Source organism: Triturus cristatus, chromosome 11 (genome assembly GCF_964204655.1).
Source record: "Triturus cristatus chromosome 11, aTriCri1.1, whole genome shotgun sequence".
NCBI classification, from domain to species: domain Eukaryota; kingdom Metazoa; phylum Chordata; class Amphibia; order Caudata; family Salamandridae; genus Triturus; species Triturus cristatus.
Window position 1 is genome coordinate 1,031,210,874 of NC_140594.1, and position 15,344 is coordinate 1,031,226,217.

Genomic DNA, 15,344 nt, shown 5'->3' on the forward strand with positions numbered 1-15,344 from the left:
AGTGCTCTACGGACATAGGACGGTGCTTTGGCGGTATGTTGGGTGGAGTGGAGGTTAATTCGAGACAGTAACCGTGTTGGATAATGTCCCTGACCCACCTGTCTGTGGTGATGGCTTTCCACGTGGACAGGAACCGCTGGAGTCTCCCCCCCCCCCCCCGACAGGTGTTATGTGGTCGGGGGGCAGGGAGAGGGCGTCACTGTTTGTTTTTGGGGGAGGACCTAGTGTTGCCGTAACCACGTCCTCTGCCCTTGGTGCTGGAGCCACGATATCCACCTCTGTTGGTTTTATCGTAGGAACTCTGTGTGCCCCCTTTAGTGTATTGCTGCTGTGACCCCTGGCCTCTAGTTGCTCCTCTATTCCCGGGGCGACGAAAGGAGCCACTACGAAATTGCTGCGTCTGCAGAGCCCCCATTGATTTCGCAGTGTCAGTGTCTTTTTTAATTTTTGAGGGTAGTGTCAACCTCAGGGCCGAATAAGTAGTCGGGGTTGACTGGCTGATTTAGGATGTTGTTTTGAATCTCTGGCTTGAATCCTGAGATTCTCAACCATGTGTGTCGTCGTAACATGACGCTGGTGTTGATTGCCCTTGCTGCTGTGTCGGCGGCATCGAGGGCGCACTTGATGGATGCATTGGTGAGGAGTTGTCCCTCTCTGATGAGGAGCTCCGCTGCCTCTTTGTATTCATCTGGCAAATGCTGGAGTAGTGATTCTAGCGTGTCGTAGTGTGAACGATCATAACGGGCCAGGAGTGCCTGTGTGTTGGCAATGCGCCAGATGTTTGCGGCCTGCGCTGCAATTCTTTTGCCCGATGTCTCCAGCACTTTGGACTCCTTGTCTGGGGGAGGAGCATCACCTGATGTCTGCGAATGGGCTCGTTTGCGAGCGTTAGCAACCACCATGGAGTCCAGAGGTAACTGACCCCTAATGTACATAGGGTCTCCGGGTGCAGGCTTGTATTTTTTTTCAATCCTGGGGTTTAGCACCCGTGCCCTAGTTGTTTCTTTGAAAATGTCCCTTGCAGGTTTGAGAACACCTTTTAACATGGGCAGAGTTTTGACAGTTCTTTCTGAAGAGGCGAAAGTGTCCACTAAGAAGTCTTTTTCAACAGTGTCAGAATGGAGTTCTACTCCATGATTTGCGGCAGCCCGTTCTATGAGGGCATTGAAGGCAGCAGTGTCCTCTGTGGGAGACGTCTTGGCGCTGTAGAGCTGCGTGTCCTGGGTATCTGGCGCGGTACCCTGGTCTGTAGGGTCATCCCATGCCTGATCTGGGTCCTGCAGATGCTCATCAGGATCGACATCCCCAGGGTAGGTGGTATCATCTCCCATGTAGTCCTCTACTGCGTCCGTCTCCAAAGGCGTAGGAGAAAAGGACTGAGGATCCTGATAGGAGGTTTGTAAGCGTTCATACAGAACTGGTTCCGACCCCGCTGGCAATTTGTGCTAGAGAGGTATTCTGTAGGAGTCCAGTCCTGTCTCTGGTGTGATTTTCCGCTTGCGGAGCATCAGTTTACCAGTTTCGGCGTCGATGAATTGTGGCTGTGGAGGCTCAGAGTCTGTGTGTCCAGTAGATGGGGACTGTGTCTGGCGGACACGTGTTCGGATCTCGAACATCTTCGGCGCCGTGGGCGGCGGCAAGCCAAAAGTGATGCTGGTTGGCGCCACGGGTGCTTTTGGGGCCTTGTGTGTGTCGGGGCCCGACGTAGATCGGAGGGCTGCCCGTTCCCTAATGCGTTGCAACGAGGCCGCGACTTGTTGCACCGAGAACGCAGAAGGCTCTTTGGAGCCGGTCGGCACCGTGGAGGTAGGCGCCGACTGCTTTGTAGCCATGGGGTCATCGATCCGAAGATAGGTATCGACGGTCGATGGAGTCGACGACTTGGCGTGTGCCTCTGTCTTCGATGTGGACGCAGATGGAGCGGCCATTTTGACTTTGGTGGTCGGGGCCGACGGCTTCGGAGCCGGAGGCCGAGGCGCTTTGGGGGGGACAGAGGGCCTTTTTCTTCGGGTCGGTGCCGATATCCGCTGCAGTGAGTTCGGAGCCGAAATCCCGTTTACTTTGTTCGGGGCAGACGGCCTTTGCTGGCGTCGGAGTGGAGGGCTTCGAGCCGATTGCAGTTAGTTTCACTTTCGGTGGAACTGGTGCGACGATTGGTTTCGGTTTCGTTGAAGGGAATCCAGTCGTCTTTGTTAATAATGGCTCGAGCGGGATGTTCGAGGCCGGGCCCGAAGAACTTTGAGAGTGATCTCGGGTAAGGCCAGGAGGCGATCCCTCGACCTGAGCCTTAGAATGACGCACTTTAACGGCCTCCGTATCGACGGGTGGGCCGGGCTCCTCGCTGGAGCTATCTTCTTCGGCCCCAAAGGCCTCATCGTAGTCTCCTACCTCGTCGATGACTTCTTCCCTTTGAAAAAGCACTTCATCGTCGTCTTCCGATCGGGAATCGTGTTCGGAAGCGGGGCTGGAGTTAACTTCTTCCACGCTCTCTGCGTCCTCGTCCTCGGTGCTGAAGATGTTGGCCGGGGCAGGCGCCGATTGCTGCGCTTCTAATCTCGCCGCCCGTCGATTCCGGAGGGTCTTCTTCGATTGGAATCGGGCACAGGCCATACATTTCGACTCATCGTGATCCGGTGAGAGACATTTGTTGCATACCGGGTGGACGTCGATGTGAGGGTATTTTGCGTGGCATAAAGGACACCGTTTGAATGGAGTCCTCGATTCCATCGTCGATGTAAGTTCGATGTTCGGTCCAAACGGATCCGAAAGGCTGGAAGAAGGGTCTAAACTAGTAAAGAAAGTAGTCGATACCGAACGGGAACAGTACCGACGAAAACTAAAGGCCTTTTGGCCTTAAACCGAATTTTCCTAACTTGAGCTAAGATAAGAACATCCGAACCCAATGGCGGAAAAAAACAATCTAGGGATGGAGAGGATGCCCATGCGCACTGTGGTCCAGGGGAGGAGTCACCTATCTCGTGATACTTCGAAGACTCTTCCAGGACAACAACGTGCAAACATCCGGACCCAACACTAGGCGGCGATCTATGCACAGATATGAATTCAGCAGCCCACATGCCTCGAACAAGGTTTTTTTTCTTTCCTAAAGGCTTTTTCGCAGCTGGTATACGTCGTGCGTTGGTCACAGGAGTTCGTAAATACAAGGCTCTAGGGGCCCAGGCAGGCGATTTGTACGTTATGGATAAATGTTAATACACATTGTATATTGTAAATAAACAAGCATATATTAAATAGTGTATAGCCAAAAGACACTCTCCCTTAATTGAGGGCAGGTAAGTAAACCCTCTCAAGGGGGCCAATTCTGGCTGTTATTCCTCGAAAACTTTGATAACAAAACGCTCGCCACTTTAACGTCTTGTTACCACTCGACTTTAAAAATTTCCCCGCACAACCTTCCTTTTGCATTCAGAGGTTGAAGACGGGTGCGCCAATGGGGGAGGGTACACACCCTCGAGGCTGCCCCTGGGGAAAGGGAGTGTAATGAAGGCTATGGACTGGTTTTAGCCCAGGGAGGGACATTACAGGCGGGGCAGGTGGGGCGAAGTAAAGCAATCTAGAAGGTTGTTCTTAACGGAACTGAGAACTGAGAGCTGCAAGGGGTCGTGTGCGACTCGTACAGTAACGTGGGCATGGAATGCCAACCTTCGCAGTGCCAGGCTCATTCTTTCCTGGTGGCGCTGCGCCTACTTTCAAAAGAGAGTTTAGGAACGGGGCTGAAGAAAGTACCTTAGCAGCAGCATGCACAAGAGATGTGCACACAATGCAACTTACGCTTCAGTGCAAGACCCTTGCAGGCAGGAGACGCACCAGGGCACCTTCCATGGCCGTGAAACTAGATTCAGGAGACACGGATGTTATTCATACCGAGTAACCTCCTGCGGGGTGGTAACCTTCCTCTTGCACCACGGCATTTAAGTGCGGGTGAGGGCACTTGTGCAAAGCACATGGGGGCCATTTGCGTTAATCTTTGGTGCAACACCTTGGTGCACGCCAAGGGGCCTCCTGTAGGGAGCCAGCCTTTTTACGGGAGAGAAGCCTCTTGCACCAGGACACCTCAGTGCGAGTGAGGTCACTCATTCAAGGCACCTCGGTGCACGCAGAGGGCTCTCCTGCAGGGAGCTAGCCTTCCTACCGACGATGAGCCTTTTGGGATGAGGACCCTCCAGGGAGCACCTTGTTGCCCCCCCTTTTGCGGTGCTAATCCCCGCGCCAGGGAGCTCTCTTGCAGGAATAAATGCCTGTGCATACAGGCTGCGCCCCCTTGCCTCCTGCATTCCTCCATTTTTCGTCTCCTGTTGGCCACTTTGTGCAATTTGTGCAGTTCTAAGACGAGAAGCCTCACAAGGAGGCACACTCCTACCTCCCAGAAGCCTCACTTGCGGCACCTTCCCTCCAGTCATGTTCTAGGCTCATTGAAGGCACCTTCCTAGGGGCAAGAAGACCGATTCTAGGCACGCTGAAGGAGCCGGGGGTGGTATATCTATTGAAGGCACACTGAAGGTACCTTCCCGGGCAAGAAGGCCTATTACTCTAGGCACATTCATGGTACCTTCCCGGCGGCGAGAAGACCTATTGGAGGCGCATCACCGCTGGCGACGAGGCACATTCACGGTACCTTCCTGGCGGCTAGAAGTCGTACAATTCACATCAATCAAGCTACATTACATCCCATAGGAGACGCATGTTAAAAACAAGGCAGCGCTTGATCGCCTTGCAATTCTCATCCAGACCCACATCTACCTTGAACCAAAGCACATCAGGAAAATCGCAACAATTAAAACCAGTGGTGCGCATGCACCACAGAGGAGCAGGGGCAAGGGAGCTTGTCTGTGCCGCGCTGATGCATGTGCTAGACACCGGCGGGAATGGGCGGAGCAAAGGTGGGACATGCGCCCACCTTTGCCCAATTGCGTGCTGCATTTAAAAAAAAAAAAAAAAAACACGTGAAAGCCAATGGCAGACGGGGACAGCAAAACCACAAGCACGAGTGTGTGGTCAGCTTTCAGAACCCCGTACAAGAGGTCTCGCGCTGCGTGAGCAGTGCTATGCACTGCAACGCTAGGCGCGAGACCTTAAAACTATTGCCACATCTTGACGGTGGGACTGGAACAAGATCTCAGAAGCATCCTTGTCTTCCGAACTCCTACACCACCAGCCACGACAACAACCACCACCAACTTCAATGCCTGGATCACTGCCTACAAAGTTACAGTGGCTCCTCTCCAAGACATCAAAGACATGAGAACCAGACCGCAAGTACGTTTGTACACAAAAGAGTTCAGCCTCACCAAACGCCTCTGCAAGCAACTTGAACAGTGATGGACACTAATTCAGAGCAACACCAAGAAGAGCACTTACATATCCGCACTCAGACACCATCATCAGTGAATTTGAGTAAACAATCACTTCGCGCTCACTGAGGACATCAAAAGCAGCACTGAGCACCACGGAAATCTTTTGCCATAGTTAAAGATTTCACCTCTACGGCAGCGAGATCAACCAGGGCACCCCCCCCCCCCCCACTCAAACACTGCACCAAGCCTAGAACAACCTGTAGATCAGAGCCTCCTCCTCAGTTCTTGACTTATGCAAGACAATTAAGACCTGGCACTTCACCTAGCCACGACCCTGGTTCGGCAGATACAGCTTCAAAACCAAGATACCCTGCCGGATGAGTTGTGCGCTATACAAATGAACATACTATAACCTGCAAGACTGGGTGCTATCCAGCAATGGAGGAGCTTTAACTTCTTAAAGCGTATCCCAACAAAATGGAGACCCTGCTCTTGGGTAGAAACAAACAGGAACTACTGCTTGTGACCTTCTACTATAGGTAACCTACCTATCCTTGTAGCCAAGTTATAACCTTTGGCGATGTTCTTGGCTGATAACCAGGATTCTGACCACCATACTGCCTTAATACGAAACATATGATTTGGCCTACTAAAGGTTCTTACAAAAATGATACCTTTCCTGTCGGGATTATGTCTAGGCTCGACAACTGCAATGCTTTACTTTGGGCTTTCCACTGGCTCAATTTCTGATCCTCCTAAGTTCCCTGAACTACACTGTTAACCTGGTATATAAATTAGAGATACACGTCTGGGGTGCGGCTGCAATAACATTCTCCAGTGTCTGCCTGTAGCTCAAAGGATCACGTTTAAAACACTGACTCTCAAAAGATTTTTTCTTTGGATGCAGTCTGCCATCTTAAGAACTAGTGTCCTCGAAGATCATTTGATCCTCAAGTCAACTCTTCTTGCAGATTTCCTGAATAACCCAATTATACAGTGAAGGGGCGAGGTGAAGACAGTCCCTCTGCTATCAAGCTTCCAAGATGTTGAACAACCATCCAATTTCTCAGAGGCAAATTCCAAACAACCTTACCTTTAGAAAATCAGTCAAAATCATTCTGTTTAAATAATGGAGTCGCTGATCGCCTCGCCTGACTTTGTTCTTGCGCTCCATGCAGAAAGACGTTTCTTTGAAGGTTTTAGCACAAAGAAGCCACTTGGGTGGTGTATGCTATGCTTCATAAGTAAATCCATAAATCAAAAATGTCTGAATAAAAATGTGGAATTACTTAGGGATCTTCTGTTATATTTCCCAACTGCATATGGGTTTTCTCCTCATTTGTAATCAATACAGTAGGTTTGATTTTCCATTTCCAAACCTTGGGAGCCCTTCTCTTTCAAATGAATTGGTGATCTAGCATCGACATACCCCCATGCAAAAAAAGAATTACCTCAGCAGCTGGGATGGCTGTGTCCAGTTACTGCTAATGACATGTCCATCTCCAGTGGCTCCCTTTACTTTTCTACTTACATTTGTACATTTTTTCTGGTGTCTTGCCCATTGTTATAGACCTCAAAGTTTTGTTTGAGGATTAGGTTTAAGAAATTTCAACAATTAGTGTATTCGGATTGTTGCCCCTTTTACTCTGACTCCTGCCATTCCCATCCTCTGCAGGTTCTGAAGGAAAAGTCTTGGGAGAAAAAAGGTACGAAGAGGGGATATGTACAATATGCTAGAGCGCAGTGCTGAGAATGGTTCATGTAATCATACATACAGCACCCCATCTTAAGCATGAAATCGGTCATGCGGAAATCTTGCCATGTGCTGGTTTAGGGGATTCTAATTAGTTTAACAGACTGATATATTGAGACGGTTAACCGATGTCAAACTCCCTTTTATTTGTCTCCCTCCCCACACAACAAGATGATACTTACTTCGTCTTGGTGCAGAGCATAAACTCCAAGGGTAAAATGAGAATGATCAACGTGTCTTCCAAGGTTAGCTAAAATAACTGATTCTTTGGAAGTCCTAATCACCTGTATCACCATTAATGCCAATCAAAGAGATTATGCACCACAGATCTCTTGGTAACCAGCCTAAATCTTGGCAGGAGCTCGAGAATTCTTACAAATGTTTCACAAACCAACGCAGTGTGTGTCTGTTGTCAGGCATCTCCTATGGTTTTCCACAGACTGGCCGGCAGCAAGCTGCTATGGTCTGCTAATGTGTACAACTTAGGAGCAGCATGCTCGTGCCAGTTGCTTCTAGCCCTCTAGAGGTCCTCAAGACACATTGTAATGCCCATCTGGAATGAATTGGCCTCCACCACTCCTTCCCCCTCCAACCCAGAGTTCACATTAAAGAACACTGGAGGTGAAAACAATAGTCTAAAGATGACAACTAAGTAGAAGATTATATATGAAAAGAAATGTTTACACCCATTTCCTGACTTCAATATGGTATGATGGTGAGAAAGGGGGTTTCAACGAAGCATTGGGAAGGCCATGTTGTGCTGAGAATGGTGGCTTTAGACTGCAAACTGTCAAAGGAAGAGATGGATGCAGATTTGATGTTCTCAGGCAAGCAAACACCAACGAGACAGATGAGGACGAGAAAGAGGCCCATCTTTGTTCAAAACAGTTCTATGGGCTTGGGGATGTTATGTATAGTTTACAGGAGGTCAAGGTACACTTTAACGTTTGCAGCCTGGTGTTCTCTAGATGCCAGACTGCAAAGTGTATTGGCTACTCTTCCCACTATGTGGTTTTAGATTACTGTGGCTTTTTTTTTATACTTATCTTTATTTTGGAGTTCCAAAGGTAGACAATGCGTGGGGTGGTGCCACTGAGACTGGAGAATTAGGTGTGTGCCTCGATTACTGAATACAGCAGAAGAGTTCACTGCTCATACTGTTGTAAAATAATCAACTTATTAATACAAGGTTATGCTACTGACACGAAGAACACCCACTTACTTTGTTTGACTTCATTCCTGCCCCTGCAACTTGCTTTCTATCACGGACAATGTCGATATCCATTATAATAAACTCCTCCATCTGTTTTGGGTGGAACAAACTATTGAAAGGATGACGCCAATATGTGTTTCCATCAACTTCACAAACTGCAATATAACGTACTGCTTTAGAAAAAAATACACTTCTCCCACAATGTAAACTGCATTCAACATTTTTGTAACAGAGTAGAAATTTACATTACAAAATCAGGAATTTTGTATGTGACATTTTGTTATCACTGCAGAGATTATTGGCATTCCTGTACTGAAATAATCAGATCTACCAATAAAATTAAAAATTAAAAAAAGGCGGAAAATTAAGTGCTGCAGTTGTCTATGTATTTCGCCCACATCAAAAAGCATTTTTGGTTTTAAACATTTCCATAATAAGTGTCATGTTTTAAAGCAAATTAGCATACTGTAGGAAATTGGCTTTTTCATCCAAGAGGGTTTTAACGCTTCTCAAGCAGCAATCACAATCCCAGTCAGGGTGAACCACAAAAATTCACAAAATTAACCTGTGCTTAACCCTCTGGCAGCTTTGCAAAAAAACACTCAGGGTAAACTTAGAGGCAACGTGAAAGGTATTTATCCAGTACTCAAAAAGGAATAAAGTGAAAAATCACACCCTAATTAGCAAAAATAGAAAAATTTCAAAAAATTAAATGACAAAACGACTTAAATTCCATCCGTAGAACTGGAGTTATGAATGTTTACTGAAGACTAGCAGCAAAAAGACAGCGGACATCGTTATGGTCAACGGTGATGGAGAGAGGTCCACGTACATGAAGTGGATTGGGCTGGTCTCAGCTTACCTTAAGACTTAGAAGAAATTTCAAAGAAAACTGTCTAAGATGGTAAAGTTCAGCAGGGAAAGGCAGCCAGGGGTGTCCAACGAGGAAGCGTCATCAGGAGCCACTGTACAAAGTCAAGGTGAAGATTTCTACTTTCAGGCTGTCACTTTTTTAAAGTCGAAAATCTTCAGCCAGGCGAAGCTGCAGGCAGTAGCAGACTAAGGATCCATGAGCTAAGATACTAAGGATGTGACAAATGGCATGCACCTTGGGCAATTTGGCGAGCAGGTAGTTCCCGATCTTCTGTCGGTTTGCAGTTTTGGTCTTTGGCTGGTTGGGCACCTTTAACACCACTTCTAAAGGTTCAGGGTGTCATGGATACCAATTGGAGGGCAGGACTCACTTCAGGCACTGTCCAGGTGAAGGTTCATGGTTGTCGCAGCTTTGAGTGTCTGTGTGGCTAAGAACAGGAGGCCAGCCAATTGGCTTTTGGAGTCACTCTGGTATCCCTGGAATCAAGAAGCAAGGAAGTCCTCGGAGGGTAGAAGGTAGGCTTCAAGCAGCAGGGCAGTCCATTGGAAGCAACAGGCAGTCCTCTGAGGTACAAGCAGGCCTCAAGTAGCAGGGACGTCCTCTGAAGTACAAGGCAGCCATACTGGGGTCCTGCAAAGGTCCAAATGTGAACTGAACTGTTAGTCTGAGGGTCCAATATTTATACTTGGTGCCAGCCTATGAAGTGGGAGAAACTTCTAGACCCAAATCCCACTCCCCTCCCGCCCAATCTGGTTCAGCAAATTACCTTTCACCTCTGCCCAGGCACCATAAGTCTAGGGTGAAAATAGGCTGTCAAGTTCTTTGTAAGTGTGCTGGAGGCGCCCCTTTGAAATGTAAGTGGGGCAGGGAACAGCTCCGTCGCTCTTTTCCTGGCAGGATGGTCCATCCTGCCAACACCAGTCCCACTGTCTGGGAGGAACACACAAATGCCAACTAATCACAGTCATGTGACCCAGGCTGCAGGCATCAAATGGTTAGGAGAAGAAAATGCCAACTTTCTAAAAGAGGTGTTTTCAGACCTGTGATTTAAAATCAACCTTTATCATTAAAGAGAATTCTAAAATTACAAGCATAACATTTCTACTGGTTCCTAATCAAATTAGGACTTATTAAATGTAATAAGGTAACCCAATGTTATCCTAGGTAGACCTTACAGTGGTGCAAAATAAACTGAGGAGGAAATTTAAAACTCAAAAGCACATGTCCAATTTTTTTAAATACCCTGCCCTATGGGCTGTTTTTAGGGCCTAGCTTAGTGGTCATTTTTTTATTATGTAAACAGATTTTATTGAATTTTCAGTAATAATTAAAGTACGCATCAAACCTCATGGGTATCTTTAGGACAGCATGAATGCTTACTTACTGATCAGTACATTCAGTCATCATTAAGGGCCTACCATAGGGGTGATATATGTATTAAAAAGATAATTTTAGGTGTTTCAAAAGATTATTTTGCCAGGTCGAATAGCCAGTTTAAACTGCACACAGGTTGCAGTGGCAGGCCTGAGACATGGTTTAAAGGCTACTTAAGTGGGTTGCACAATCAGTGATGCAGGTCCAATAATAGCATTTAATTTATAGGCCCTTGGTACACACAGTACCACTTTACTAGGGACTTACAAGTAAATTAAATATGAAAATTGGCTTACATCCAATTGCTACATGTTTAGAGGAGAGAGCACAACCACGTTATTTGTGGTAAAGTGCGCAGAGTCCTACGGCCACCAAAAATTAATTTCAGCAAACAGGAGGAGAGAAGGCAAAAAGATTGGGGAAGACAGCAACACAGGCGGTCAGGGCGAACACATACAATAGGATGAAGGGCACTTCCATTTCTCTGTGAGTGGGGTGTTGGACACACAAGTTCAATCTATGGCAAGGCAATATTTTTCTTTATTTATTAACTTAAGCAATATTTGAAAACAAGGCACCCTTTCTACATAAAGATGAAAAGGGCATGAGTTGCCAATAGTGAATCTGCTATTTGCTCATTAATTCTACACTGCCATACTACATGGGAGACTCTTCAACAACAGCATAGCATAGCGGTAAGGCATTTCCACAGGTTACAGGCAAATATTTTATCAACCATAATTACACTTAAAAGGCCTTAATGACCCACCAAGTGCAATTCAATCCAATGGTTTAAATCCGGTTAGGATTTCAATCCTCTAAACATATTTAAAAGGAGTACAAGTGGGTTGGGTAACACTCATTATTTAGTCATCGAAGCACAATTCAGTATGTGGGGAGTCTATAAAAAAAACATGTGTTAAGGCACCAGGCTCTAAAAATAGACTTTTCACACTATGCCAAGGCGTTGTCTCCCTGGCCGCTACATAGGTGTTTTGCAGCTACAAGGAGATCAGGGAGTACCTTTCTGGGTGCTATTTGGATACAATTCTTAAACCACGCAGGATCTCGGACAAAACAAGCCATTAAACTGCAGTTTTATATCTTTAATCAAAAGCGAATGTAAGATTTTCACCAAACGCTTAGATGCTAGACTCAAGGCAGTTTTCAAAGATGCTCCATCCAGTCTAAATAGGTTGAGCCAATCTTTCCTGGGTAGAGTTATGGTGGCACAGTTTGCATACAGAAATTATAAACCGGATTAAACCCATGCACCAGGGGCCAAGAGCGCCAAGATAAGGCACTTATTAGTCTTATTCTCTGCTGACCGAAAATCATTTAAACAAATACACGTGGAACCACATCAAGTGAAAATGCCACAATCTTCTGATAGCCTGGACCACCGTATTCAAGGAAGTACACCAAAATCTGTGAGAGGCCAAGATTCTGATTTTATATCAGTTTTGTTGTACATGCAAACTGAAACAAACAATGCATGTAAAATTGAGAGTCATGCATAACTGCCTTAATCACTATATGAAGTGGCTTCCTCAAATGCAAGATGGAAAGCAAGTATTTCTCACAGACAAGGAGCAACAGGCCACTAAGTGACAGGAATCAAAAATGCAGATACAAGAGGTTCCATTGGGGAAAGCAACTCTCTCAGAATTTCAATTAGCAGTGGTCTACTTCATCAGCTCCGAAAAGCAAATAAATGGTCACAGTGAAGGGTGAAAATAAGGATCTGAAATCTAACAACTTCACATGTGGCCTTAAAACATTACCACTAAGCACCTGTTACGGAAAACTCGCTCTCAAATTCCTTCAAGTAAAAAATTGTAAAGATACAGCATCAACAGTGATAGTGGATACTGAAGCATGTCGTTTGAGAAAACACTACATGAATTTTTGTAAAAAGCTTGCAAGGTTATTTTCTAACCTAAGATAATTAGGTAGCGCCAAGCTCAGTGTTCTACTCCGAAATTTTGATAACTTCCATTTTGGCAGGTGGACTTTTCAGTATGAGAGACACACATAAATCTGACTGGTCGCTGAAGATTTAAGGTTTATCTAGTATTCTAGGGCTTTTTCATTTTCTCAGTGTTGAATTGGATATTTCAGGCTCATGCGAGCCAACCGATTCCTCATGGCAGACACATGGGCAGTGACTGACCTAACTAAGTGCGGCAGCACCTACACAATTTGGTGTAGATTTTTTTGTCTAGCATGGTGATGTTTTGGCGCTGGCCAGGCACAAGCCATTTGGTCTTAACAATTCTGTGACAGGGAAAAAGGCAGTCAGGCATTAGGTTTGCTTCTTTGGAATTACTTAGACCAACAAGCATCTTCTCTTCCAGACCAACAGTCACTGCTTAAGTCAAACTTTTGGATCCAAAGTTTCTACCAGCCTCTAGATTCACCATACATGTTAGTACATCATCTTTCTGCAGCACAGACAGAGCCTAATGGCAAAGTAAACAAGCCTTAAAACACTAGAATTGGCGGATTGGGGGGGGGGGGGGCGCAAAATCGCAGAATGCAGCACCGAAAATCTAGTCAAGACAAAACGTTCCAACCAATAATGAAAATGATATTTAAAGCTTTGGCAGAAATTCAAGAAAACCCTCACTTAACTATACAGAACATGCATGCCAAAGTGGTACCTAGGTGCAAGGCATCAAGGTGTTCTCTCAATGTTATCTAAAAGCATTATAAACATTTCCCTTAATTATTTTGAAAGGCTAATAAATTTGATTTTGGTTTGACAAGTGTTCTAGTGCTATGGGGCCCTTGAACCAGAGAATTTGAAGCATGTTGCTCTAGACAAGATCCTACGCTGAGGAAAACTTCAAAGGATAAAACCAAAAGTATTTTATGTGCAAAGGTTGAAAACATATAATAGTTGTGGTCAATACGTTAAGAAGCACAAACATATGGGAATGACAGACTTTACCTTGCAACGTGTTGGGGTCAATGAGGTGGATGGTGCTTGTCACACGAGCACATATGCAAATCTGACCCATATTGCCAAGACTCTGAGCCAATCTTGGAGAAAGACAAACTAAATTGTCCTGTGGAAATAAGGAAACAAAGCTCGTAAAATAAAGTCTGTGTACAAGTGGTACTTCTTCCATAATCTATAGCAATCCTTTTTATGATTTAGCGTACAACCTTGGGAACCAAATCTTAATTCCTTTGCATTTAATACTCTCAAAAAGTACCTGTAAGAAATTGGGCTATTGGTTCAGGGGGGTTGGAAGTCCTACACAAACAAAAACCACAATCCTCGTCAGAGTGAACCACAAAAAGTCACAAAATTTACCCGTTCTTGCCCTTCTGGTATCTTGGCATAAAAGCAGTAAGGCTTAACTTGAAAGCAATGTGTAAAGTGTTTAAACAACACCCAAATAAAGAAAAAACAAAAGAAAAGAAAATCCCAACCAATTTAGAAAACTAGAGTTAATGTTAGTAAATTATACCAGAATGACATAAACCCAATCAGTAGAACTAGAAATATTAATTTCTTAAGCTTTAGGTAAATATAGCTTCTAAAAGCACAAAGCACAATTTGCAATTATCTGGTCATGCAAGAACGGAGGAAAGTCACAAGTTCAGGTCTACAGCAATGGAGCGAGAGCTGTATACAGGGACCAGGTTTGTTCTACCTAAAAAGTTACTTTAATAAAGACAAGCACGAATAGTTCTGTTCATGGTGGAGGAGGCTGTGAAGAGCAGGGAGAGGGTCATTGCTGTAACACAAAGAGCAGGACTAACATTGGTTTTGATCCTCGCTGTAGTGCGAAGATCTCTCCAGCGTCACAGTCAATGCTGGAGCCTCGTGTTGACGGTCACTACAGGTTGTTGCTGTAGCCCAAAGTGCAGATTTTGTATTGCCAGTAGTCACTGTACTGTGAAGGGTGGGGTTCACTGGATCCATTGCGTGATGCAGTCTCAGCATGAATAGGTCAGTTCGCAGTCGCAAGTGCCGAATACATCAGGTTTTTACTATTCTTCTCGGGAAGAATGCCAGTTAAGGGTCCAGGACCTGGGGAGGCTCCTACTGGAGGAATCGGGAAATCACTCCAGCAAAGAGCAGCAGAGGCCAGGTAGGTCCAGTTGCAGGTCCAGTGAAGCAGGTAATCACAGAGTCATTCAGGTTAGCCTAGGATGAAAGGAGCAGGTCCAATCTTCCTTTTCAGAGAGCAAGGTAGTCTTCAAGCAGCGTAACAGTCCTCTGGGGGGCAAGGCAGTGCTTCTGTAATGTCAGTAGGTCCAGGGGTTTGACTCTGATGTCCAATATTTATACAAGGTGCCAGCCTTTGATGTGTGGGGATTCGTATACTAACGCCACATCTGGTTCTGAAAGTTCTTCCCTTCCCCTGTCAAGGCTCCAAGGAGTCCAGGACTCCATCATTTTGCTTAATAAGTTATTAAATATTTTGGTACTGCTAGATTTACACATTTTCTTCTTAAGTTACACCCATTTGGTCTGTTCATAGCTACAGCGGGTTGAGCTAAGGACTTCATTACTTAAAACCTTTGACTAGACCTAACAGATTAGGGACTTAATTACGTATGGTGGACTACCATCTACCCCAATTAATAATTCACTTTTGTACAGTAGTGAACTGAGCACCATAACTGTGATAAGCTAAAGTGAGATGCCATTCTCTGGGCCAGGGGAAAGCCTTTAGGCAATTCGCCCGATTCAACATGGATGCCACAAGTTTGCAACAAAGGTGAATGGCACAGATGACCAGCAGAGACTGAGAGGTAGTGGCCAGGATAGATATGACAGTGAAGGAGATGATAAAT

General features: G+C 45.6%; 1 protein-coding gene across 1 annotated transcript in view; it reads right to left on the minus strand.

Moving 5' to 3' along the window:
- NMD3 (NMD3 ribosome export adaptor) overlaps positions 1 to 15,344 on the minus strand; it is a 101,351-nt gene that overhangs the window by 34,096 nt on the left and 51,911 nt on the right. The window contains exons 10-11 of the mRNA XM_085635227.1: positions 13,483 to 13,600; positions 8,291 to 8,436 (exon numbers count right to left, since the gene is read on the minus strand). Coding sequence (XP_085491353.1) covers positions 8,291 to 8,436; positions 13,483 to 13,600 — 264 coding nt within the window. The remainder of the gene's footprint in view (positions 1 to 8,290; positions 8,437 to 13,482; positions 13,601 to 15,344) is intronic.